The sequence below is a fragment of the Protopterus annectens genome, chromosome 4.part1, assembly GCF_019279795.1.
Source record: "Protopterus annectens isolate FY-2018-M chromosome 4.part1, PAN1.0, whole genome shotgun sequence".
Lineage (NCBI taxonomy): Eukaryota > Metazoa > Chordata > Ceratodontiformes > Protopteridae > Protopterus > Protopterus annectens.
In genome coordinates this window covers 375,370,526-375,397,926 of record NC_056734.1, presented here as the reverse complement: position 1 = coordinate 375,397,926, position 27,401 = coordinate 375,370,526, and the positions used below count along the sequence as shown (strand labels likewise).

Genomic DNA, 27,401 nt, shown 5'->3' with positions numbered 1-27,401 from the left:
CCAAAGTTTAACCTTCCCTGGATTGCTTGTCTGACATATGACCTCAGCTCACAAACATAGGGGGTATATAGGTAGGATGTATGAGTGTAACTCCTCATACTGTCTCACCGCCACTTGAACACAGGTCTCATACCTGTCAGACTAATCTTCACAAGGTTGTTGGTACAATAACTACTGAAAGAGATAGTGCCCCACTGGGAGACTTTACTTAAATTGTTTTGCCGTATCTGTTAGATGTCAGCTAGGAGCATTAAGTGTGAGTGCAGTAGGCAAATTCCCTACAAAGACCGTCATATAAAGGGTTTCTTTTGCCTTGGCACAGAGCAAGAGTACAAGTCCTGCTCCATTTGCCAGATGTTTGTGCCCAAGACTTTGTAATCCTGTTTGGGTCTCTAAGAAAGTTTTGACCAAAGACAGTGTCTGAAGTGTTTGGCCCACTCCAAGATGATGGATTATTTCTGTCTCGACCTACCTCCATCTCGCAGGAAAAAAAAACTTGAGGCCTAGGCCTGACACCTCAGTCTGCACAATCTGATACCAGCACACCTCCTGGGGTTGCAGAACCTGCGGTATGTCTGACTTTACTTTTGATGCCCTCTACTGCGACCCTACTGGAAGCCAGTATGATGTCAGAGGGTTGTATAGCTGAAAAGGCCATTCCTACTGAGAGTGGGGAACTGAGACTTACCATTTGTAGGGACAAGGAGGCACCCTGTAGATCCTTTTCAGGGAAGAGATTTCTGAAAATGAGGTACGTCTGGGGTCTGAGCCATCCTGCTTGGTTCAAGTGGATGTCACACACCAAAGAAAAAGCGACAAAAAGACTTAAACATGTCCCTTCACCTCCTCTTTTTAGAGAGGAATGGATGGACTTCTCTCAAGGCCATTATGGCCTTGAAACCACCACCTTTGTCTACTCCCCCACCCCCTCCTACTACTCAGAAAATTACAGTTAATTTGTCTTCCTCTCCTGTGGAAGATACCATTCTCTAGCTTACTACTGTCAAATTTACTCCCCATGATAAAGTCCCTTCTGTGATGAAGACTCCATCTCTCCTGACTCCCCTGTTAAAGAAGCTTCTTTTGGTGAGACTTCTGACAAGCCTTCTGAATTGTTCCCCAGTGCCATGACCTCATTTCAGATAGGGACAGTAAGGCCATGATCAGGTGGGGAAAGTCTGTCTACGTTTCCTGTACTTTGGCCTTCAAGGCTACTAACTACCAGACCAAGATGACCAAATGTTTGTTGTCCATTCTCAACAGTTTGAACTAGGTAGTTAGACTCGCAGGGTTCAGAGTCCAAACAACAAATTTTGTCGCTGGCCAGACACCATACAAAATGTAGTTATACTGTGGAGTTCTCTTCTAGAGCACCTGCTACTAGTACTGTCATCCACAGGAATGCACAGTTGTGTAACCGGCCCATGCTAGAGGATTTCAAAGCCAAGATCGTTGAGTCTTCCTTAGAGAAGAATCTTTTGTTTGGCCCGCAGGTAGCCAACTTCTTTAAAGCCTTACAGGGACAAGGCAAAACTGTGAAAGACTGCAGGAAGATTCTGCTCACCTCCCTACCTGGATACCAGAGGAACTACCCTGGCAAGCCAATTTCTTTTGCTAGAGGGTAATCCAGACTACTCCAGAAACACAGGTGCCCAGGAAAAGACTTCCAGAGAAACCTCAAAGGGACACCAGATGTAGGAGACCTACCTTCTTGGAAAAGTTACCATGACTGTCTTCCAACCCCCCCTCCCCCCAATCCTACCCGAAGACCCTCTCCAGAAGACTAACTTAGTCCTGTTCATACTGGAAAAAATTACCAAGGATGACCAGTGCGTGCTTTCTCTTATAAAAATGGGTTATGCCGTGCCTTGGAAGGAGCTTCCTCCTTTGAATGGTATCCCCCCTCCTCCCCACAACCATCTGCAGCTTCTTCCACGTATCCACCAGGAATTACAGGCTTAAGTCGCAATAGAACCAGTGCGTACCAAATTTGCAGAAAAGTTTTTTTTTACCTCACACTGTCCCTAGTTTCAGCACTGGATTATCTCTTTGCTAAGCACTTTCCTAAAAGTGCCAACTTTCAAAATTTACTTTCAGTAAGGATGGGTCAGCCGTAGCATCATTATGTGCATTGTAAGAGGAATATTTGAATGGGTGCTGCTGTTTGAATGTTTTTTATGTATGGTTCTTTTTGTTGTAGCAAATGTAGTGAACCTAGAAAACAGAGTTTGTATAGAAGGGATGAATGTGTGTCCCTCTGCATCAGTGTGTGGAATCTGAAACAAGAAAAGGAAATCGCTGAAGAGGGAGATATCAATGCATGTCTTGAAACATGCAGACATTCATATGTGCTTTGGTGATTTTGTGATGTACTTGTATTCACTGACCCTGGGGAAAACACTAATCCTCACTGATCTGCTGAAGAGGTACTTTTCAGAGACAGAAATATTATTCGGTGGCATACAGAGAGTGTAGGGGGCAGCCATAGACATGGGAGGGAATGAGCTGCCGGGTTGGTGGCTAAAGTAAACCTGCATGGAATCCAGCATTTTAGTATGCCCTACCCCCAACACACACTTGACCTTGATTGATACTTCTTCACAGAGAAAAGACCTGTTGAACAAGAACATGTACAGATAGATTATGGGCTGCATACCCTTTCGTTGATTGATTTTTTTTTTAATTCTATTGTTAAACTGTAATGTCACTTGTGAACTCCTGATTAAGTGACAAGTTAAACCTCATCTCATGTAACTCTAACTGAAACCAGTGCCTATTGTTAATTTGAAGGCTTCCGTTATGCTAACATTGAGAGTGCTTCATATCAGTATCACACCACCTGTAACTTTTCAGCTGAAGTTTGGATCCGGGCTAGTTTAAAAGGGTGGGCAGTATGTTTTGGAGTGTGCTGACTGTACATGAGATGAGGATGCTGAGGAAGAGGAATAGGAAAAAACAGGAAAGGTTGTAAGAGGATGAAGCATCTCCACTTGCAGACATTGTCAAAAGAAGGCACCAACAAGAAATCTTTGACAAAAAAAGAAAGAAAATGGAGAAAGAAAACAGAGGAAGTGGAAGAATAAATTTCTTCTGCTGAAGGTAATACTCCACAGCAAAAGGGAAGAGCAGCTAGAAGCAGCAAAAGGTACAGAAAAGCTTAGCAGTTCAGGCTTCTAAAGGTATGCCATGTGAAAAGATACTGAAGACCCTTAAGGTGTAAAATTATTTTTGTAAAAGTATTTAAATAAAAAAAAAAGTTAGGATATAATTGTGGCTCAGTAGGTACTACATTTACATTTCAGAAAGAAAGGCCCGAAGACTGTAGTGTTATCACCATACCTGATGACTGGATTCATTTTACAGTATTGACATTGCAATGTAGCATAATGGTAGGGAAGTGCTGCACTCCTCTTACACTGTAATTCAGGTAAGATGTCATGCCAAGTTTCCATCTGCAGAAATTGATGATTTTTCAGGAGGATGATAAAGATCCCACTGCAGTTATAAAGGACAGTGTCAGTGGCTCAACAGATAGCTTACTTACCTCTTATACTAAATTAAAATATTGTAGGTTCTATTCCTCCACCAGGTGTTTGACTTCATTTTCTTCTTTTAAGGCTAGTCTTCACAACTAGATGGATAAACACACACTTACACTAGGATTATCATGTATGGCCTCATTTGAGTTGTACTGTTAAGTGCTCGTAAAGGATGGCAAGAACTTTTAAGTGTGTCTGCTTAAAGGTGTACAAGACTAGGCATTTTATGGTAGCTGTATTTGCTTACCTAGTGTTGATGTTCATAGGTTTATAGGTTCATAGGTTCATACTAGGCTATCTGCCTCAAAGCATTTATAAGCCTAGCCTTATATGAAAAAATACTGTACCCATTAGTTTGTTGTGCCTCTGTCCAGCAGTGACACAGAGATGATTCCCGAACGATCTCCCATCCACAGGTCAAGATTTCTCTTGAACAGAGCCAGTGCTCTGCCTCACATGGACCGGGACTCTATTCCACAGCATAGGGAGTCTCTGAGTGATAAATCTATCCCTCCAGCACGTCCTATTTATATCCGTGCTAAGGTTTAAGTCGCTTGCTCTAGTGGTTTTGGTGGGTTTGGATTTTTTGAGGTGGAGCATGTCCATTAATTCCGGGTTGGGCATGGCCTTGTATGTCAGGCACATGTCACCTCTGAGCAGACGGTATGCGACTGAATAGAGCTGGAGTTTCTTCAATCTGGCAGCATATGACAGATTTTGGAGTCCCTTTATCCTTTTGGTGAGAAACTTTTGGGGTCTCCAATTGCTGCAGATGTCGGGTGAGATACATCCCGAATGGGGCATTGTACTCGATCATTGGTCTGATAAGTGAAGAGTACAGGGGAACAATGACCTCACTAGATCTGGATGTGAATCCCTTCATGATCAGGTGGGCAATGTAGAAGGTCTTTCTAACCACTTTAGCAACGTGAGTGTCAAAGAAAGGCCACTGTCAACCTGGGTCCCCAGGTCCCTGATAACCTCTTCTGTGCTTAGTGGATTGCCACCTATATGGTAGCTTGGGGTTACCTTGTGTTTTGGCTCTGGCACCAGCTATCTGTTTCTGTGAGTCCCTTCTGAAGGATATCCGTGTCCGATGCACTTTCCATTGCAGTCGTCTGCAAACTTTATCAATAAAGTCCTCCCATGTTGGCCTGTACTGCCCTGTGGGACACCACTTGTGAGAGTCTGACATAGCACCAGCAACTCTAACCCTGTGGGTTCTGTCCTTAAGCCAGTTTGCAACCCATCTTGTGACATTTGAGTTTACATTTAAGCTGGTAAGTTTTTCTACAATACCCGAGTGGGGCATTGTGTTTGCAAGGTCAAGGTAGGTTGTATGGACTGCCTTTCCTCATCAATGGCCTTGGTGACTGTTTAAGTTCAAAAGGCATGATCTTCCCTTGATGAAGCCAAACTGGGTAGGGTCCAATGTCTGCAAGTCCCCTATATCTTTGTTTATGAGCTCCATTATGATCCTCTCCATAGCTTTGCAGACTAGACTTGTTATTACCAGGGTCCGTTTTTGTGGAGTGGGACCACAGTTGATCCTGTGGTAAGGCTGAGATTAAACAGCTGCCGGTTTAATTCCTCATTTCACAGCCGGGGACACCATCCGGTCCCATTGATGCTGTGTTTTTAGCTTTAGAGAGAGCAGCATTTGAGATGTCTGGGAGGCTACACTCCGCTGGGATAGTTATCTCTCCTTTAGCGGGGTAGAGGGGGGTGAAGTTTGCACTGAACCTGTCTGCCAGTATGTTCAGTGATTTTTGTATCATTTTGGACTAATTCTGAGCATATCTGGGAGTTTCCACCCAGGTTCCTAACATAGCTGAAAAAGGCCTTATGATTGTCCTTTGAATCCATGGCAATTTTTCTCTCAAAATTGGCCTTAGTTGATTTTATGAGTGCTCATATTTTTTTACTAATAATGACCAGGGGTGACTTCCCTTTTATGGATTTTGTTCTATCATGTAATAGCTTTCTCCTCTTATTGTAAAGTTTGTTAATGGCTGGGGTCCACCAGACTGGATGTTTGCCCTTTGTTGAAAGAGTTTTGGTTTTATTTGGGATTGCCTGATCCATGCAGTCCTGGAGGTGTTCATAGAAGGCATTTGTAAGGGCTTCAGCAGCTTGGGTTGTGGTTTCCACTGTCTCAGGGGCCTTGAAAGATACCACACCAGTCTTGAGTAGTGTGAAGTTTGCTTTGAAGTTCTTCACTGTGGTCTTTTTGTTTGGGGTGATGTGGATTTCCAGTGAGATTAGTTTATGATCAGATCTCACCAATGAGGGATATACTGTGTGGAGCATTTTGTCCCCATGTTTGTGATAATGAGATCTAGTATATTTAACAGTGACTAGCTGTTCCATGGCATTTGAATTTATGAACTCCAGGAACCGTTGGGCTAGAAAGTTAGGGCTTGAGTAATGTTCCCAGTCTATAAGTCACCCAATATGATGGTGTTTGGAGATACATTTATACCCTCCAGTGTCTTCAGGAAGGCTGTGTGGGGTTCCTGAGTTTGAGAGGGTGGCCTGTAGCATGCTACAATTTGTAGAGCAGTTTTGCCTATGGTTAGTTGCACCTGGATGGTTTCCGAGCTTAGGTGCGTGCCACCAACCTGGAGGTGTGGGTATCCTTTGTGAATATGGATACACCTCCTTTTGTGGTGTGGTCCGGGTTTTGGGGCGAGCATGATATGAGGTAAAACCTAATAGTGCCGGGGTGCTCTCAGGAGCCTTGAACCAGGTTTCAGTTACAGCACAGACATCAATGTTCTCCATACTGAGAAGGGCCTCGCATTTTGAGATTTAGACTTCTGGCATTGAGCAGCATTACCCTCAGTTTCTTCCCATTTTTGTTTTCTAGGGTGGTAGGTTTAGAATTTGAGCCTTGCCTAAAAAGGCACTATGGGGGTGGCAAGAGCCTTAGCCAATATCCAGAATCCCAGGGTGACAGGTGCAAGCCGTCCCTTATGACAGCGTGGCTTGTCAAGCATGTCATCTCAGGCAGACAGACACTGGATCCCCTTTGAATGACACCAGACATTAAGCCAGTTGTTAAAGCTGATCATCTTGTCTCTATATTGTGGCATCATTCTTGGTGAAGGAAGGATACTGCTCAGGGTTAGGTCATACCTGCCTGGGCTACATAATCAGAGAGCTCCTCTATGTCTCTTTTCATGTAGTCCAGGGAGGTGCCTCAGGTCATTCACACCAGCATGGACAATGACTGTGTCATATTTGTACTTGCCGTGGAGTGACCAGTGCTTGTGTTATGTGGCGGATTCTAGGCAGCTTACTGTGACCCTCTCCTTGTTCAGCCTGGTGAGTGGGACGTCAGTGTGTCTGACTGTGGAGTCACCTATGACAAGTATGTTTGGTGTTATATTTGGCTTTAAGGGCTGTGACTGCTTTGCACACTGCTTTTGTGGTTTATGTGTTGCTTGTGGGGTGTCTTGAGGTAGCAGTTGTTTGGGTGTCTGCTTTGGAGGCCTCTGCTGTTTAGGTAAATTTTACTCAGAGCCTCCAGTATGTCTTTGTGTGTTTATGTGTTTGATTCAGTGGTGTGGTAGCATTATGTGAGGCTGGTTTTGTGGTGTGTGTAGTTGCCTTCTCCTCCTGTCTGGTCTTGCCAGTCCTGAGTTGAGAGAGCTCAGCCTCCAGTTTGGCTAAATAGCTGCATCTCTCACAAGTATTTGTGTTATGTGGGAGGAGGAGAGGGTTGTCTGTGTACATGAGGCAGTTATAACATTGCCTCAAGATTCCCAGATTCACCAGCTGGACCGGAGAGGAAATTGACATCTGACCTTTGGACATGCTAGAATAATATTTTAATAATTGAAAACAAGGGCCAGTGGGGAGTGAGGGTGTAGTGCTTTTAATTTTTAGTGCTGACTTATATAATTGCTTTAGTGAGCAAGTGCCAGGTAAATTGAGTGCAATGTGTTACAAGTAACTAAATGCAAAAACGACAAATAGTAACTTTCTTTCAAGTGAAACAAGGAAATAAGTACAGTAAGCAATGCAGATATCACTAGTGATCCACAGAAGCGCTGAGAAGCCACGTATTAGGTGGAATTAGCTTCCAGGGAAATAACAAGCAAACAAACAACAAGTATATAAACAAAGCTAGATTCAGCAGGCCTGGATCTAGTCTATGCTAGAGCAAACAAGGTGTACCAATTTCAATAAGATACAGTTCAAATATTCAGGCACTATAAACCTTTAACCAGAAATTCCCAGCTCAGAAGGGCAGAGTCCAGCCTCTTCTCCCACAAGAGTGCAGACCACGAACCTTCTTAATGTAAAATAACTGGCCCTGAAGCCCAAATGTCTAAACCAGAACTAATACACTTGGACACTGGGCTCTCAATCAGCAGTTCCCAACTTAGAAGGATGAAAGCTACCTGTCCTGCCACCACAGTGCTTGCCACAAACCTTCCTAATGTAAAACAACTGGTCTGAAGCCCAAGTGCTTAATCCAAAAGACTTAGAATGATAGCTACACTTTAATCAAGTTACAACCAAGCAGTAATAAATACAATTGAATACTTTAGAGAATGTCTGGATTAGTGCTCAAGTTACACAAACAATGCTAGATCCAGCAGGCCCGAATCCAGTCTATGCCACAGCAAACAAGGCGCACCAACTTCAGTAAGTAGCAGTTCAGATATGCATGCACTATAAGCCTTTAACCAGAAATTCCCAGCTCAGAAGGGCAGAGTCCAGCCTCTCTTCCCACAAGAGTGCAGACCACGAATCCTCTTAATGTAAAATAACTGGCCTGAAAGCCCAAGTGCTTAAACCAGAATTAATACACTTTTAGAATAACAGACACTGAGCCCTCAATCAGCAGTTCCCAACCTAGAAGGATGTAAGCTACCTGTTCTGCCACAACAGTGCAGACCACAAACCCTCTCAGTGCAAAACAACTGGTCCGAAGCCCAAGTGTTTAAACCAAAAGGCTTAGAATGAGTTACACCAAGCAGTAATAAATACAATTGAGTATTTTTAAGATGATGCAAAAGTAAAATGAAGTAGGTAGAAACACAAGTACAGTAAAAGCAGATGATTTTTTTTTTTTATCTGAACAAGTGCTGAGATCAAAGAAACAGATTTGAGAGCTGAAACTAGAAAACTGGCTAGTTATAAGAAAAAAAAAACAAGCTAGAAGGCTTCCCTCATTCACAGAAGGGCTTGGGCGCTCAGAAGCCTACAAATAGTCTATATCACTTAACAGGAAAGGCAGGAAATGAGCTTAATTTTTTTTTTGTCTGTTTCCCAGATGCTCTCTTTGTACACAGTAGGAGTGCCTGAAATCAGAATATGATCTCACTGCACTCAGTTGAGTGAGCAAATGAGATGGGCCCAGAGGCAGGCTGAGGGGCGGGCAGTTCCAAGGCCACCAAGATTAACACCAAAACAAAAACAGGGAGGGTGGGTGGAAATAACTGAAGAGCAGAAAAACTGCCAGTTCAGTTAATATTCCTTCAACACAGTTTAAATCAAATTAAATACTGTATTTTTTTTTTTTAAGTGCAGATAAAGGTACTTAAATTCTCTTATACGTCCAGTTGAATATAACCAAGTTGTTAGCCGGCCAAAGCTGAGGTTTTTAAGCAGAATGGATTTCACAATGCACCACTTAACTAGGCAAGGACAGGAAATCAAAGAATGTGGCTACCCCCACACCTGTAATTACTAGCAAATAACAAAATTCAGCAAACACTAGCTTCTGTTCAAGTTACTAAAGAGCAGAAGAGCAGAAAAACTGCCAGTTCAGTTAATATTCCTTCAACACAGTTTAAATTAAATTAAATACTGTATTTTTTTTTTTTTTTTTAAAGTGCAGATAAAGGTACTTAAATTCTCTTATACGTCCAGTTGAATATAACCAACTTGTTAGCCGGCCAAAGCTGAGGTTTTTAAGCAGAATGGATTTCACAATGCACCACTTAACTAGGCAAGGACAGGAAATCAAAGAATGTGGCTACCCCCACACCTGTAATTACTAGCAAATAACAAAATTCAGCAAACACTAGCTTCTGTTCAAGTTACTAAAGAGCAGAAGAGCAGAAAAACTGCCAGTTCAGTTAATATTCCTTCAACACAGTTTAAATCAAATTAAATACTGTATTTTTTTTTTTTAAAAGTGCAGATAAAGGTACTTAAATTCTCTTATACGTCCAGTTGAATATAACCAAGTTGTTAGCCGGCCAAAGCTGAGGTTTTTAAGTTCATCGTGTTTCACTGTTGCAGTCATTACACTTGGGTTATCCTGCTGGCAGGCTACCCGCAGTCGGCCCGCGTTCCAAAGTCTAGGTCCGGCGTCGGTTGCTGTCGCTTCTTCCCTGATGTCAGTGCACCAGGGGTATAAAAGATGCAACCAACGCCATTTTTTCCAGTCTTTCTTGCCGCGCAGTGCCCGAAGCAGAAGCAGTTCGCAAGTGCCGGTCGGCCGACTCCTGAGATTTTTGAAATAGAGTTTCAGAACCAAAGTCTTCAATAAAGCTAAGTACCCCATTGGGGAAACGTTTTTTTGCTCCAGACCGATGTCAGTAAAAGTTAACAATTGTATTTCTTGTGGGGAAGCAAATACCTCATAACGACTTTCATTCTTACTGTATTCCTTGCCTAGGCCCTGACCACGACATTACTCATTGTCAGTTTTGTGCTAGATTCAACAAACGCACTATTAAACACAGGTTTGATTTTGCATTACATTACTTTGGCCGAAGGTTTAACTATATAATGCCATCAGAACAACCGACGACAGGAATTCATAAAAAACGCAAAGACAAGGAAAAGGACAGGCATCAGAGGTCCAAAACAGACGACAAAGCCTCTTCTAGGCCAGTCGCCGGTTCTCAATGAGGTGCTTTTGCAGCCCCTGACACCCGCTACCTCAGAGCCACAGGCCGTATCCGACTCCCACGTGAAGACAACTAGGCCTTTGGATACTCAAGGTATTCGGCCTACGGAAAATATTCCCTCAGATGGGTCCAGAGCCGCTGAGCAGGCATCTGCTTTTGAGGGTGTTTTCAGACCTTCACAGCTTACTATTAAATCCTCTGCAGCAGCTAAAGTTCAGTCAAAGACACCATTAAAGACAAAGAAACAAGTACAGCATTCTCCTGGACAGTCAACCATGCCAAAGAAACAGATGCTTAAAATGGCCGAAGACTTAATTACTTTGATCAGGGGTTCCCATCCCCCAGCTGATAAGAGGCCTAGGCAAGACACTGACTATGATTCCTCTGACCAGGTTTCTGTTTCCTCTGATTCCTCTTCAGATCAGGGATATTCTCTTCCTACCTATGAGGACTCTGATGCTGAAGAATCTATACCTTCAGCCTCTCCACCTGAGGATTACTCTTTTGGGGAAACTCTGCACACCATGAGGGAACATTTCCACTGGGAGAGCCAGGATTATTCAGAATCCAAGAAAAGGCTCAGAGATTTTCTTTTACTGCCTCAACACAGACCCTTGGCTATCCCCCCTGCGCTTGATATAGTTGATGATGTTTTCTCTGAATCCAGTCTGTCTCCTGATTCTTTACCCCCTGCACCAGTCAAGCCAGACAGGTATTACAGGGTCCCTGACTCTCATAAATTTCTTTATAAGAACCCTGCTGCTGACCCTGAAACGATTTCTCGGGGTCCCAAAGGGGTTGAGGCTTCCACTGCTAAAAACCCTGTTCCCTCTGATAGGGATTCTAGAGCACTGGATAGATGGGGGGGGGGGGTTTACACCTCTGCTACTTTAGCTGTAAGGGCTTTAAACTGCCAGTTTCACATGCTTAAATATCAACAGTACCTCATGTCTTTGTTAAAACAGAAAATGCTTACAAATTCAGAGATTCCTGACAATAAGGAAATGCAGGAATTATTGCATGTAGCTGAACAGGTGGGAAAACATATTCTGCAATGTGGTTTTGATTCATTAGAGGCTTCTTACAAAGCCACAGTTACAGGCTCTGTCATTCGAAGGCATGCTTGGTTAAAAGAACAAAGTTTACCTGAACATGTTAAAGTAAAATTATTGGATGCTCCATTACAGCATGATACTTTGGTGTTAAGGCAGAAGAGGTGTTAAAGAAAATGGATGATAAAGCAAAATCTATGCAGACAGTAAAGGATTTCTTACAGGTTCAACCACCTAGGTTTAGTAGAAACTGGCTTTTAAAAAATTGGTCCTTTCAGGTGTCAGACAGGCCACAAAAAGGCAGATATAGATGCCCAAGAGGCAGATCTCAGCCCCAAGGCTCCTACAGACCTAAACAATGGGGTGCTTCTGCCTCCAAAGGAGGAGAAGACAAATCGCAACCTTATAGGAAACAGTCCCAATGACTTTCCTCTAAAAAGACCAAGCACTTACCTATTGGCAGCACCCCTAGGGGAAAGCTAGCACTTTTCGCACAAAATTGGCACATAATTACCCAGGCCAAATGGGTACTGAATATAGTTTCTCAGGGCTACAGGTTCCACTTTCACACCCTTCCAAAATCAAAAGGTATGCCAGACCTGCCACAAAACCAAAGGGCAGAGGCACAAAAGGAAATTGCTGCTCTCATGGACATGGGAGCTATTCAAAGAATGCCACATTAAGAACAGGGACAAGGATTTTTCTCAAGAGACTTCCTGGTTCCCAGAAAGGACAAAGCCTGGAGACCAATACTGGACTTGTCAATCCTAAATACTTTTTCGGATGTTCCAAAATTCAAGATGTTAATACTGCAGCAACTTCTACCCATGCTGGGCAAGAAGGCTTGGCTAGTTGCTTTGGACCTCACGGAGGCATACCTGCATGTCCCAATCAGACAATCTTGCAGAAGATACCTCAGATTCATAGCTGGCTCAATGCATTACCAATTCTCTGCACTGCCCTTTGGCTTATCTACTGCGCCCAGGGTCTTCACAAAATGCCTGGCACCAGTAATCACATTTTGCAGACAAAGAGGAATTCAGGTATATCCCTACTTGGACTGCCTCATTCAAGCAGAGAGCAAGGACATTCTACTAAAGCATCTGGCGTTTGTAAAAAGATTATTAATTTGCCTAGGGTACACAGTAAACGAAAATAAATCAAAACTAGTGCCCTCTCAAGAGATATTCCTGGGTGCAAGCTTAAATACACCTGCCCAGATGGCTTATCTCATGCCAGAGAAACAAAGGAAACTGACTCATTACTTTCAAATGATGGCAACAAAGACCCAGCTCCCTGCAAGAAAAATTCTGCAGGCCCTGGGCTTCATGGCTTCCTGCATTCTACTAATTCCATATGCAAGACTGCATATGAGGAAACTACAGTGGTATCTAAAAAGTGTTTGGACTCAACATTGCCACAGCCTGGAAACAATAGTGACTATAATTCCCTGTCTACAACAGGAGTTTTGATGGTGGTCCAGGGCCTGTTACCACAACAAGGGACAGCCCTTCACCTTACCCACAGCCAGGCAGACAATAACAACGGATGCATCAGATTACGCCTGGGGGCACACATGGCAGGAAAATGTATTCAGGGCACGTGGCCCAAGGAACAAATGCATCTTCACATCAATCAAAAAGAGATGCTAGCTGTACAGAATGCCCCGACAGCCTTCAAGGATTTACTACATCCAGGACAACTATTGCTAAAGACGGACAACACCACAGTTATGTAGTACATAAACAAGCAAGGGGACACACATTCCTACCCCCTCTGCAGGCAAGCCATGACTCTGTGGAGCACAGCACTGGCCTATCAAGTACATCTGCAGGCACAATTCCTGCCAGGAAAGAAAAATACATTGGCAGACGAACTAAGCAGAAATCTCATGGATTTACACGAATGGAAACTAAATCCACAGGTCTTCAGCATGATAACAAGGAAATGGGGACGCCCGGACATAGATCTTTTTGCCTCCCCTCACAACTGCCAACTACAGAAATTCTGCACAAGAACTTCTCACTCACAAACATGGAAAGTGGATGCTCTTTCATTCAGCTGGGAAACCTTGACAGTTTATGCCTTCCCTCCACTGCCTCTTCTTCCCAAGGTACTCATAAAAGTCAGACAAGAGAAGCCAAAAATGATCCTAATTGCCCCAGACTGGCCACGCCAGCACTGGTACCCAATCCTAAAGAGCTTGTCTCGAGGCCCACCCTGGCCTTTACGTCAGATTCCTCATCTTCTGACTCAACAAAACAATCAGATTCTACACGGTCAACTCAGAACTTTAAATCTGGCTGCATGGCAGATAATATAGCCACTCAGACCACACCTCTCTCTAAAGCTGTTATGGATGTCATTTTAGAAGCCAGGAGGCCCAGCACTAGGAAATCTTATGCAGAAAAATGGAAGAGATTCTGTGCTTGGAACCAGGCACAAGGACTCGAACCACTTGTTCCAAATATACCTCAGATTTTACAATACCTAACTGAGATGCTGGACAAAGGCCTATCCTTTTCATCTATTAAAATCCATGCCTCTGCCATTTCAGCTCATTACAATACGGAACCTCCTATTTTTTCACATCCACTGCTAAGACAGTACCTCAGAGGGGCAAGAGACATAAGACCCCCAAGGAGAGCACCAATACCTACTTGGGACCTCAATTTTGTATTAGAAAAGCTCACACTGCCTCCTTTTGAGCCAGCCAACACAGCTGATATAAAATTCTTATCATGGAAAACTGCTCTGCTCCTAGCAATAACTTCAGCAAGAAGTCTCATAATGGCAGTGGAACCTTTTATCATTTTTCATCAGGACAGGGTTTCTCTAAGGACAAACCCAACATTTATGCCAAAGGTGGTTTCCAGTGTGGCTCTTAACCAAACCATTCATTTGCCAACTTTCTATCCAAATCCCTAGAATACAGGGGAGGGACTTCTGCACACTTTGGATATACACAGACAGCTACGATTCTACTTGGACAAAACAAAAGCTTTCAGAAAAACTGAGCAACTGTTTGTAGCTTATGCTGCAGGATCACAAGGAAAGCCTAACTCAAAGCAGACCATTTCAAAATGGATAGGACACAATTCGCTTCTGCTATGCAATACATGACAATCAGTGCCTAAGGGCATAAGGCCACATTCTACCAGAGCAGCAGCCACTTCAGCAGCCTTTCTCAGAGGAGTACCAACCAAAGACATTTTAGAAGCTGCAACCTGGAGTTCAGTGCACACTTTCACTAAGCACTACCACTTACCTCTCTACTCTAAATCCAGAGCAGGCTTTGCCGCTGCAGTTCTGCAGGGCCTGGTAGCCTCTTCTAATCCTATTTAGGCCCAGCCACCTGACCTCAGCTTTGGGATTCAACCCAAGTGTAATGACTGCAACAGTGAAACACGAACATAGTACAGTTGTGTACCTACCATAAATGTAGATGTTCGAGTGTATTCACTGTTGCAGTCCAGGTTACCCACCCACCATCTCCCTTTTTCATTGCTGGATCCTTTCTGTACTTCTCAACTCTCTACAACCTATGTGATGTATTTGCTTGTAGATGAAGGAAATGTTATTTTGGTACATGGATGTTTTTTGACATAATTATTTCCAGCCTTTCCTGTTTGGGGGCACCTGACATCTGGGGCAAGAAAAACTGAAGAAAATGGCGTCAGTTGCATCTTTTATACTCTGGTGCACTGATGTCAGGGAAGAAGCGGCAGCAACCGACGCCGGACCAAGACTTTGGAACTCGGGCTGACAGCGGGTAGCCTGCCAGCAGGATAACCCAAATGTAATGACTGCAACAGTGAATACACTCGAACATCTACATTTATGGTAGGTACACAACTGTATTTTGCTATGTTCCTAAATTGCACATAGAATAACCTATTTTAGGATTTATGTTGTGGCCACAGATGAGGAAACTTCTTATTTCTGTAATATGTGTGGCCAGCCATGCCAAGTCTGGCACCGCCTTGCAAAGTGAGATGACCTTAAAGACCTGTAGAGCTCTGTTCATGTGGCATATGGCATCACTTTATAGGACTGTGAATCATGGGAACATGTATGTTAATTGACATTTGTTATGTTGATTTAGTTTAACAGGGGTTCACAGATTTGATAGTAATTTCTGAACTGCCTTTTGTGTGTATAATTGCTGTATAAGTTGTCACTATTATGAAAGGAAGAGGTTCATAAGAGGGGGAAATGTATGACTGTATTGCATACACCATGCTAAAAAAATATTACTGTGTACATGCTGAATGTTTATTACTTGATAACCGTTGTCTTCTGATGCTTGTTCTCGTCCTATGCTTATGTGCGACTACTCAGTGCATCAGCATGTGCTGTTATGGGAGTGACATCACTTCCACATTATGAAACAACTTAAAAATGAGCATTAAGAAGCTATGGAAATCCATCTGCAGGGGCCTGCTTTCTTGCAGGCGTCATCAGAAAAGTACAGCTGGACACCTGTAATTTAGCTACAGTTATCTGGATTCAGCTAGCAGTATGAATATTGTTTTTCCTCTCAAATTTGCCTCCCTTCTCTTTATTTGACAGCTATATTTTTGGAAAATGAGTACCTTTATTTAATTCCTTCCCTGTACAAACTTTTGCAGTTCCTCGAGTAAATGGGACAGCCAAGTTGGAACGACCGCACCACCGAGGTGGCTATGACAGCTCTTCCACAATAATGAGCAGTGAGTTGGAAACCACCAGCTTCTGTGACTCTGAGGAGGATGATTCTGCCAGCAGGTAAGAAGTTTTTATGAGAGGAAATTTAGTCTGTTTGAGCAATTGGTAGAAACTGAATGTATCTGAAGGTTCATTTCGTTACTGAGTGAGGGTTTGAGACTCTAGTATTAAAGTCCTTGAATTTTATGAACGAATACCAGAGCTTACATGGTCCAGTCCATACATTTCAACAGTAGAACTGATTTATATGAGGTAGTAGTCACTTGTCACCTACTGAACTTTCCAGGCTCAAACTTTTTCCACTGCTCCCATGATGTACTGCAGTACCCTGTCTCTCAGAGTTTTAATTTGCCACATTTGTTCGCATTTTGAGACTGTTGTAGGCTCTTTGGAGTGTTTGTTTTCAGTGTTTAATGAAGTTTTCAGTGTATTCTTTGCTAGACCTACTTTTTCTGGGTAAACTACTAGATGTTCATTGTTAGGAGGTTTTATTGCTTATTTGCTAGCTTCACTTGCCCCTTGTCAGGTAGCCATCTTGTTTTGGCCTGCTTATCTGAGTTTTTCAGCTTAGTAATTGATGTTTTGCTTTCTTCAGTTGTGTCTCCTTTTAGCTTCTGTTGCAGTTGTTACTGCCTTATGTTGAATTGATGTGCTGTTAGTGCCTGCCATTGGCATTTTTCCTGTGTAAGTAGGCATTTAGTTTACTCTGTTGTGGAAAAGAAGGCCTCAGGATTTCAGATCATCAACTGTGGGCACAAAATCCCTCCTCAAGGCAAGCATGCCTTGTTTGTGGTTTGCCCAATGGTGGAACATTTACACTTGCCACACAATATACATACGGAGTTTGGATCTAGAACTCTTCAGGAAAGAAGGAATAGATAAGGGTCTAATACCACATGGATCATCTTCTGATTCCAGTGCTCAGAAGAAGGTAATGAAGAAACTAGAAGAGTATGGGGCAGTGGAAGATACTTCTAGGTCTTCCCCTTCCCTTGTTATGGTGCGCAGGCTTGAAATTTCCTCTCCTGATTTCAGACTAGGATTCCATGTGGGTCTGAAGTAACCTGCGTTGTTATGAGTCTCACAGTTTCTCTGCTGTAGGAGCCTCAGCCAAGAAAGAGATTGAGCAGTTTTAATTTTGGAGAAGGAACTTTCTTCGTACTACTTAGATTCCAGATCCATCTGTCTCTGCCAGTGCACTTCTCTGGGTCACTGTACAGTCCCACTGTTGCTGTTGATTTGGGCTGAGAGAAAAGATGTCCTTCTATTCCTCTGTTGCAGTATTCCTGACATAAGGGAGTTGCTACCAAAAGACGACCCAACGTTGGCCACTATATCAAAGTCTTCTACTACCTAGGGTGTGTGATACGTCTGACATAGGCCACTAGCAGATGGTTGTAAAATTGACGTACGCGTACACCTCCCTCAGAACTTCTTTCCTGCTAGTCAGATCGCCAGTTCCAGATGCTGCTCTGCTGTTGGAATTGCTTCCAATACTAAGATAAATGCCCTGTTGGGGAACTCTTTTGTCTTTTTCTGCTGTTGTGTCTTTCATTGAGGTTATTGTCATCCAGGAAACGGAAGTGTGACTGTGGAAGACAGATTCCACATAAGGATAGTCATTTTCAGTGCCTCTTTTGCCTCGGACCTCAGCATGACCACAAAACCGCTCCATTTGTCAGTCTTTTGTACCTAAAACCCACCAAATTGGTTATCCTCCCTCGTGATCTACCTAGAAAACTAGTATCTTAAGCTTTTAGCCAAGAGCATGATGGAATCCTCCTCTGAACCGACGACCGAGCCTGCTTAAGCATAAGGCCAAAAAACATAGGCCAGAAGCCGAAGCTGTGCTTCTCGATATGGATGTCTCTCCCAAAGCACATGAGAGCTCGGAGACACGTGCCACCATGGATCTGGAACTTCAGACCAAACCTGTTTCGCAGGTTGCCTTGGTACCAGATGTATGCATGTCCAGAGAGGCTACTAAGACATTGTCTACCGATGTCCAGGGGGAGCCCAGGCTTATTGTGTCCAAAGGTCCAAGAGAGGTTAACCAAGTTATTTTTAGGGAGGATGTCAACTCGGACCTTGTACAATGTAGGCCTTTGGCCCTCCTCCTTTGCATCACACGGATACTGCAGCAAAGAATAAGCAAAAAAACAAGCATGTGTTGTCCCCCTCTCCCTACTCTCAGAAGGAATGGCAAAATTTCATACAGGGCCTGTTTAGGGCTTTGTGGCACTTAGGCCTTCTTCTGGTCACGTTGCTTCTTCTCCTGTCTGGCATACCTCCCCAAAGAAAAGGCTTCAGCCTCAAACCACTTCTGAGGAAGATTCAGATGTTCTTCATGTTTCACTGTTGCAGTCATTACATTTGGGTAATCTGCTGGCAGGTTGCCCTCAGTCAGCCTGATTAACAAAGTCTTGGGTCCTGCGTCGGTTGCTGTCCATTCTTCCATAACGTCAGGTCGTCAGGGGTATAAAACATGCAGCCGACACCATTACATCAGTCTTTCTTGCCATGCAGTGCCCGAAGCAGAAGCAGTTGGCAAGTGCCGGTTGGCCGATTCCTGAATTTTCGTTTTCGAGTTTCAGAACCAAAGTCTTCAACTTAAAGCTAATTACCCTGTTGGGGAAACTTTTTCTTGCTCCTTACCGATGTCAGTACAAGTTAATAGTTGCATTACTTGGGGAAAGCAAATACCTCATAAAGATTTTAATTCATACTGTATTCCTTCCCTAGACCCTGACCGCGAAGTACCTTGCTGTCGGTTTTGTGCCTTATTTAATCAACGCACTATCCATTGTCGGTACATTTTTGCCTCTAAATATTTCGGTTTAATTATCCAGAAATGTCATCGGTTAGCCATCAGACTCCCAGGATTTCGAAAAAAACACAAAGATAAAGACAGAGACAGGCCGCCAAGGTCCAAAACTGCAGACGATGCTTCTCCTAAGCCAGTCGCCAGTTCGCCGGTACTCAGTGAGGCGCTTTCGCAGCCCCTGATACCCGCTACTTCTGATTCGCAGGGCTCTACTGAGACCCATTCGGAGTCCATTATGCCGCGAGATGCTTCACCTATGGAACCCGCGGATGTCTCTACCTTGGATGGGTCCGGAGCCACTGTGCAGGCACCGACTTCTGAGGGTGTATTCAGGCCTAGAGACTTGCATATTAAATCGACACTGCCTTCTTTACTAAGGCCTAAATCTCGATCCATGTCTAAAAAGCCGACGCCCAGGCCACATGTTCAGGCCCCTATGCCTAAAAAACAAATGATAAAAATGGCTGAAGATCTAATTACACTAATCAGGGGTAGTGAACCCCCCCCCCCCTAAAAGGCCTAGGGCTGAGCTTGATTATGAATCTTCTGATCAGGATTCTGTTTCTTCTGACTCTTCTAATGACCTGGATTTGTCCATACCTACTTATGAGGATTCTGATGCAGAGGATTCCATTCCCTCTGCTTCCCCTCCTGAGGATTTTTCTTTTGGGGAAACTTTACATACTTTAAGGGAGCATTTCCACTGGGAAAGCCAGGAATTTTCTGATTCAAAAAAGAGGCTTAGGGATTTCCTTCTTCTATATCAGCATAGCCTTTGGCTGTACCTCCTGTACTAGACATTGTTGATGTGTTCTCAGAATCCAGTTTGACTCCTGATTCCCTGCCTCCAGCTCCTAGTAAACCTGGCAGATACTACAAGGTTCCCGAGTCCCACAAGTTTCTTTTCAAAAATCCTGTTGCAGATCCAGAAAACATTTCTCAGGGACCCAAGGGCATTAATGCTTCTACTGCTAAAAATCCTAGCCCTTCTGATAGAGACTACAGGGTGCTGGATAGATGGGGTAAAAAGGTTTATACTTCTGCAACCTTGGCAATCAGAGCTTTAAACTGCCACTTTCATATGTTAAAATATCAACAGCATATTATTGGACTGCCTAAACAGAAAATTATGTTGATTCCTGACTGTGTGGATAATAAAGATTTACAGGATTTGATGCATTCTTCTGAACAAGTTGGAAAATATACTTTGCAATGTGGTTTTGATTCTTTAGAGGCCTCCTGCAGGGCTGCTGTTAATGTGTCTGTGCTTAGAAGGCATGCTTGGCTTAAGGAGCAATCTTTGCCTGATCATGTTAAAGCTAAATTGTTGAATGCTCCTTTAAATCAGGACCGCCTGTTTGGCAGTAAGGCTGAAGAAGTTCTAAAAAAGATGGAAGGTAAAGCTAAATCTATGCAAGCTGTTAAAGATTTCTTAACAAGTGCAACCTCCAAGATTTAGTAGGCACTGGCCTACTAAGAATTGGTCCTTTCCAAACCCCTTCCAGATCCTCTCAAGCCAAACCCAGACACAGCAAAAACCCCAGGTTTCAGTCTCAGGGGACTCTCAGAACTAAGCAGTGGGGGGCCCTCGACTTCCAAATCTGGAACTAGCAAGACACCCCCCTATGGTAAACAGTTTCAATGACTTTCTTTTAAAATTACCAAGCACTTATCTTTTAAACGCTCCTTAGGGGGGAAAGATTGCTCTTCATGCAAAGAACTGGGAGCTCATAACCCAGGACAGATGGGTTTTAAATATAGTGTCCCAGGGATACAGATTTCATTTCCACATGTTGCCAACACCAAATGGGTGGCCAGAGCTGCCCCCAACTCAGTGGGCAGAGGTTCAAAAACAAGTACTTTCCCTCTTAAGCATGGGGGCTATTCAACTTGTACCAGAAGATTAAAAGGGACAAGGTTTCTATTCCAGGCTATTTCTGGTACCCAGAAAAGAAAAATCATGGCGTCCAATCCTGGACCTGTCTACTCTAAACACCTTTCTGGAGATTCCAAAATTCAAGATGCTGACTCTTCACCAGTTACTTCCTATGCTAGGCAAAGGCGCCTGGTTGGCAACTCTAGATTTAAAAGAAGCATACCTGCATATCCCAGTCAGGGAATCTTGCAGAAGATACCTCCGCTTCAAAGCAGGCTACTTGCATCATCAGTTCTCTGCACTGCCCTTTGGCTTGTCCACTGCACCCAGGGTATTCACAAAGTGCCTGGCTCCAGTCACTGCATTTTGCAGGCAAAGAAATATTCAAATATATCCATACCTGGATGATTGTCTAATTCAGGCAGAAAACCAGTGCATACTTCTAAATCATCTGGCGTTTGTAAAAAGGGTTCTAACTTGTCTGGGGTACACCATAAATGAAAAGAAATCACAACTGGTACCCTGTCAGCAGATTACATCCCTGGGTGCAAGCTTGAATAACCCTGCACAGATGGCTTTCCTCACGCCAGAGAAGCAAATTCATTTGGTAACTTACTTCAAACAAGTGGCCACAAAAATCCTGCTATCTGCAAGACAAATACTGCAAGCCTTGGGGTTCATGGCCTGCTGCATTCTTCTAATTCCATATGCAAGACTGCATATGAGGAAACTACAGTGGTATCTAAAAAGTCTATGGAGTCAACATTGTCACAGCCTGGAAACAATGATTCCTATCATACCTTGCTTACTCCTGTAGTTCCTATGGTGGGCAGAAATCTGCCACCAAAACAAGGGACCACCATTCACACTACCCCCTGCCGCCCAAACCCTAACTACAGATACATCAGACTATGCATGGGGGGCTCACCTGGCAGGGAAGTGCATTTAGGGCAAATGGAACCCAAATCAAATGCACCTACATATCAATTAAAAAGAAATGTTAGCTGTACAGAATGCTCTGACAGCCTTCAAGGACTACATTCTTCCAGGACAACTAATGGTAAAGATGGACAACACCACGGTTATGTTGTACACATTCCTACCCCCTCTGCAGACTAGCCATGGCATTGTGGAACACAGCCTTGAGCTACCAAGTGCATCTACAAGCTCAATTCCTGACAGGAAAATTGAATACACTGGCAGACGGACTAAGCAGAAACCTCATGGACCCACACGAGTGGAAACTGGAACCACGATTTTTCAACATGTTGACAAGCGAATGAGGGAGCCCAGACATAGATCTATTTGCCTCCCCCCAGAACTACCAGTTGGACAAGTTTTGCACAAGGACACCCCACAAACAAGCCTGGAAAGTGGATGCTCTGTCCTTCAGCTGGAAAAACCTATCAGTCTACGCCTTTCCCCCTCTGCCTCTGCTCTCCAAAGTTCTACTAAAAGTCAAACAGGACAAACCAAAGATGATTTTGATTGCTCCAGAGTAGCCGGGCCAACACTGGTACCCCCTCCTGCGCAGTGTCGCAAATATCTCCATGGCACCTGCCTCAGACCTCTTCCCTGCTGTCCTTAAAAGGAGAACCAAATTCTGCACCCTGAGCTTCCAACATTGACCCTTGCAGCCTGGCTAATCACTTAAATTCACCCTTATCATCCCTCAGCAAACCTGTGATGGATGTCATCTTGGAGGCGGGGAGACCTAGTACTAGAAAATCTTATGCTGACAAATGGAAAAGATTCTGTGCCTGGAATCAATCTTTAGGGATGAGTACAGCAGAGCCCAATTTACCTCAGATTTTGCAATACTTAACTGAGATGCTTCACAAGGGCCTGTCTTTTTTCCTCCATTAAAATCCACACTTCAGCTATTTCAGCTCACTATAACACAGAACCACCCCTCTTCTCTCATCCTCTGCTCAAGCAGTATCTCAGAGGGTCAAAAAAACTTGAGACCACCCAAGTAAGCTCCTACCTCTGCCTGGGACCTTAACTTTGTTTTGGAGAAACTCACTCTTCCTCCTTTCGAGCCAACTGTTACTGCAGACTTGAAATGTCTTTCTTGGAAAACAGCCTTCCTTTTAGCGATCACTTCAGCTAGAAGGATATCTGAATTGCAGGCCCTTATGGTAGTGGAGCCTTTCATCATCTTTCATGTGGACAGGGTATCTCTCGGGACCAATCCATCCTTCATGCCCAGGGTGGTTTCCAGTGTGACTCTTAATCAGTCCATTCACTTGCCAACCTTCTTTCCCAATCCACAGAACAAAGGGGAACATATTCTGCATTCCTTGGATGTGCACAGACAACTTAGATTCTACTTGGACTGGACTAAATCTTGAAGAAAATCTGAGCAATTGTTGGTAGCATTTGCTGCAGGGGCAGAGGGGGAAGGCTATTTTAAAACAAACCATTCTAAATGGATAAGCCATTGCATTAATTTCTGCTATAAGCACCATAGAAAACCTATCCCCCTGGGGATCAGATCTCACTCCACCAGGGCTGCATTTACTTCTATAGCCTTTCTCAGAGGTGTTCCTACCAGGGATATCCTAGAAGCTGTTACCTGGAGTTCTATACATACTTTCACCAAGCATTATCATTTACCAATTTTCTCTAAATCCAGAGCTGGCTTTGCCACTGCTGTCTTGCAGGGCCTTATAGCTGGCTCTAATGCTGTATAAACTCCTCCTCCCAACCATAGCTTTGGGAATCTACCCAAATGTAATGACTGCAACAGTGAAACACGAAGAACATAGTACAGTTGTGTACACTTACCATAAATGTAGATGTTCGAGAGTATTCACTGTTGCAGTCCTGGTTACCCTCCTTCCAGCCCCCTAGTTTTTTTTCTGGCTATACCTCTAAATTTCCTTTGCTATGCTTAAAAGCCTTTTTGGTGTATTTGCTTTTAGTTGGAAGTATACTTTTGTGTTTTTGTGTTTATTTGCTCCCCATTAGGGGGGCACCTGACATCTGGGGCAAGAAAAACTGATGTAATGGTGTCAGCTGCATGTTTTATAACCCTGATGACCTGACGTCATGGAAGAAGAGACAGCAACCGACGCAGGACCCAAGACCTTATTAATCAGGCCGACTGAGGGCAACCTGCCAGCAGATTACCCAAATGTAATGACTGCAACAGTGAATGCACTCGAGCATCTACATTTATGATAAGTGTACACATCTGTACTTTTCTGGGGATGGTAGTGATCCATTGGATTATTCATCCAAAATCCCTTCACCTTTAGATTATGCCTCCCCTGAAGAAGATTCTTATGGAATAGAATCTCCCTTGGAGGAAATTTCTTTTGGGGAAACTATTTCCAGGATGCATAACCACTTCGAATGGGACAGTACACAGACATCAGAGGTCCAAAAACATTATGATGACCTCCTCAAGTGTGGTCCCCTACCCCTTCAGCCATTCCTCTTGTTATTCCAGCCTTTTTAGATGCTTTTGCATCTACTTCTAGTCATCCGGACTCTCAGCCTCCAGCCCCCAAAAAAGCTGGACATACTACAGAGTACCTAAAGACTGTAATTTTCTCTTCAAGGCCCCAATTGCGGAACCTTCAGTGGTCTTAGTAGCCTCTGATAAGGCCTCTAGGTTGCTTCCTTCCTCCTCAGTTCTCCCTTTGGATAAGGATTACAGACAGAGAGACTGGGCAAGAAAATGTATACCTCCGCCACCCTGGCCTTCAGAGCTCTGAACTACCAGACTTATATGACCAGATATAATCTGGAACTCCTGTCAAAATTAATTTCAGACATGCCAGACTCTAAAAGCAAGACCTTGGCATCCTCCCTCATTGCTACCTCTTCTCAGGTAGTCAGACATTCTATTAAGTGCAGCTATGATGCTATGGAAGCAACACCAAGAGCTGCAGCCTCCTCTTCAGCCCTAAGAAGACTTGCTTTGTTGAGGCTTCAACCCCTTCCCAAGGACATTAAGGCAAAACTAATAGATGCCCCCTTGGATAATTCTGCCTTTTTTGGTAAGTCTTTAGCATCACCTTTCAAATCTGTGCAAGGGAAAAGTTCTTAAGCACATTCTGGTATCCACTGTGCCTAAACTTCACAGGAAGTACCCTGCAAAACAAGTGTTAATATGCAGGCAATCTAAACCTCAAAAGAGGCTTAGAAAAACTCAACAGTTTCCTCCATTGTCGTCTTCCTCTTCTGAGCGAGCTAAGCAGCTCTTTCCTGAACAGACGGGTTCCTCCTCATGACTCCACAAGAAGTCAGGACACCCCTCACCTTTACCAATGCCTTACCCAATCCCTTCCATTCTGGGAACTCAGAACTCATGACTCTTGGATGTTAAGCATCATCAAGAGGGGGTACTTCATGGTCTGGCACAAGGTACCTCCCTTCAGAGGTATACCCCAACCTCCAAAAGAACAGGAGCCTCTTTTTCCTCCAATCCTGCAAAACCTGATCAAACAAGGCACTATTGAGCCTGTGGCCTCAGGACAAGAGGAAAGAGGCTTCTATTCATGATGGTTCCTGGTTCCCAAGAAGGAAGGTCCTTGGCGACCCATCCTGGACCTCTCCTACCTCAACGACTTTCTCATAGTTCCCTCGTTCAAAATGCTTACCCTGCAAACCTTGCTCCATCTTATCCTCCTTCAAACATTCCTAGTCTCCATAGATATCATGGATGCTTACCTGCATATACCCATCCATCCCAGATATAGGAAATTCCTATACTTCTGTATGGGATCGTCGCTATATCAGTTCTCTGCTTTGCCGTTTGGACTCTCCACTGCCCCGGGAGTCTTCACGTAGTATCTAGCACCCGTGATTGCCTTTTGCAGGCTCCAAGGTATCCTGATCTTCCCCTACCTAGACCATCTTTTGATTCAAGCCAATTCCCAAATGGAATTGAACAAAAATCTCCAATTGACATTTGCCATCCTACAAAGCCTGGGTTTCACCATAAATTACACAAAATCATCACTGGTCCCATCCCAGGACCATGTCTTCCTCGAGTGCAGATTTCAAACCAAGACAATGGTAGTGTCCCCATTCCCTCCGACCAAGGCACAGGAGATTTCTTTGCTCTTTGCAGCGATTCTCCCCCTACAAAGACTGTCTGCCAGGACTGTTCCTGAAGACGTTGGGGTTGATGGCTTGCACCATCCCTGTGCTTCCTTTGGCAAGACTACCCATGAGGAAATTCCAATGGTGCCTCAAGTCATTGTGGTCTCAACATGTCCACTTTCTGGAATACCAAATTCCTCTTCTACCCTGTCTCAAGAAGGAACTCCAGTGGTGCATGACACAGATGTCTCTAAACCCAGGCCTCCCCATTCACCCACTTCCACCTACTCAATTACTGTACACGGATGCATCGGACACGGGCTGGGGAGTAGCCCTGGACCATCACACAGTACAAGAACAGTGAACTCCCTCCCAGAGGAAGGGACCACATGAATATCAAGAAAATGAAGGTACTAATCCTCACCCTTCAGACCTTCCAATCCCTGCTCAGACCAGGAAGGCTGTGTATGCACACAGACAATGTGACAGTATTGTGATATATCAGCATACAGGGGGGGACAAGATCCTGTATCCTGTGCAGACTAGCCATACAGGCCTGGGATCTAGCACACCTATTAGATGTCTCCCTCCAGGCAGTCTGCATCCCTTCCAGTCAGAGTGCTGTGGCAGACACTCTAAGCAGGTCCAGAGCACAGGCCCACGAATGGATGCTTTGCAAGGATGTGTTTGTGGCCACTGTCCACAAGTGGGGTATTCTATGGGTAGACTTGTTTGCCTCCCTTCTGAACAAGCAACTTCCAAAGTTCTGTGCCAGAGAACCCCATTGTCAGACATCGAGAGTTGACGCTCTTTCAATGTCCTGGAAGGGGAAATTCCTGTATGCATTTCCCCCCTTACACTTATTCAGAAAGTCCTGCTGAAAATTCAACAAGACAAACCAAGAATCTTGCTGGTGACTCCCTATTGTCCATGGCAATGTTGGGTGTTCTTCGTGTTTCACTGTTGCATAGGTTCATAGGTTCATACTAGGCTATCTGCCCGAGGGCATTTACAAGCCTAGCCCATAGTTTTGTGGCTTACGCCACCCCTTTAGTATGGGGAACTATACCCATTATTTTGCTGTGCCTCTGTTGAGCAGTGACACTGAGGTAATCCCTGGGGTATATCTGCGATCTCCCATCATCACACTTGGGTTATCTGCCTGCAAATAGCCCTCAGTCAGCGCAAATACCAGAGTCTTGGGATTTCTGCATCGGATGCTGTCGCCTCATCCATGATGTCAGGTCGTCAGCGGTATAAAACATGCAGCCAACGCCATTACATCAGCTTTTCGTGCCGCGTGGGAGGAGCCCGAAGCAGAAGCAGTTCGCACGTGCTGGTCGGCAGCTACCTGAAATTTTCATTTTTCGAGTTTCAAGCCTGAAGTCATCTAAAGCTAAGTATGCTGTTGGGGATCCTTTTTTTCTCGCTCTAACCGATGTCAGAAAAAAGTTTGCCTGTTGAAAGCAA

The 27,401-nt window shown here is 44.1% G+C and overlaps 1 protein-coding gene across 3 annotated transcripts in view; it reads left to right on the top strand.

Annotated features, from left to right (window-relative positions):
• Positions 1–27,401, top strand: part of DVL3 (dishevelled segment polarity protein 3) — a 1,476,692-nt gene that overhangs the window by 1,032,732 nt on the left and 416,559 nt on the right. For all 3 annotated transcript variants that reach the window (XM_044070196.1, XM_044070195.1, XM_044070197.1), the window contains one exon: positions 16,098–16,233. In XM_044070196.1, coding sequence (XP_043926131.1) covers positions 16,098–16,233 — 136 coding nt within the window. The remainder of the gene's footprint in view (positions 1–16,097; positions 16,234–27,401) is intronic.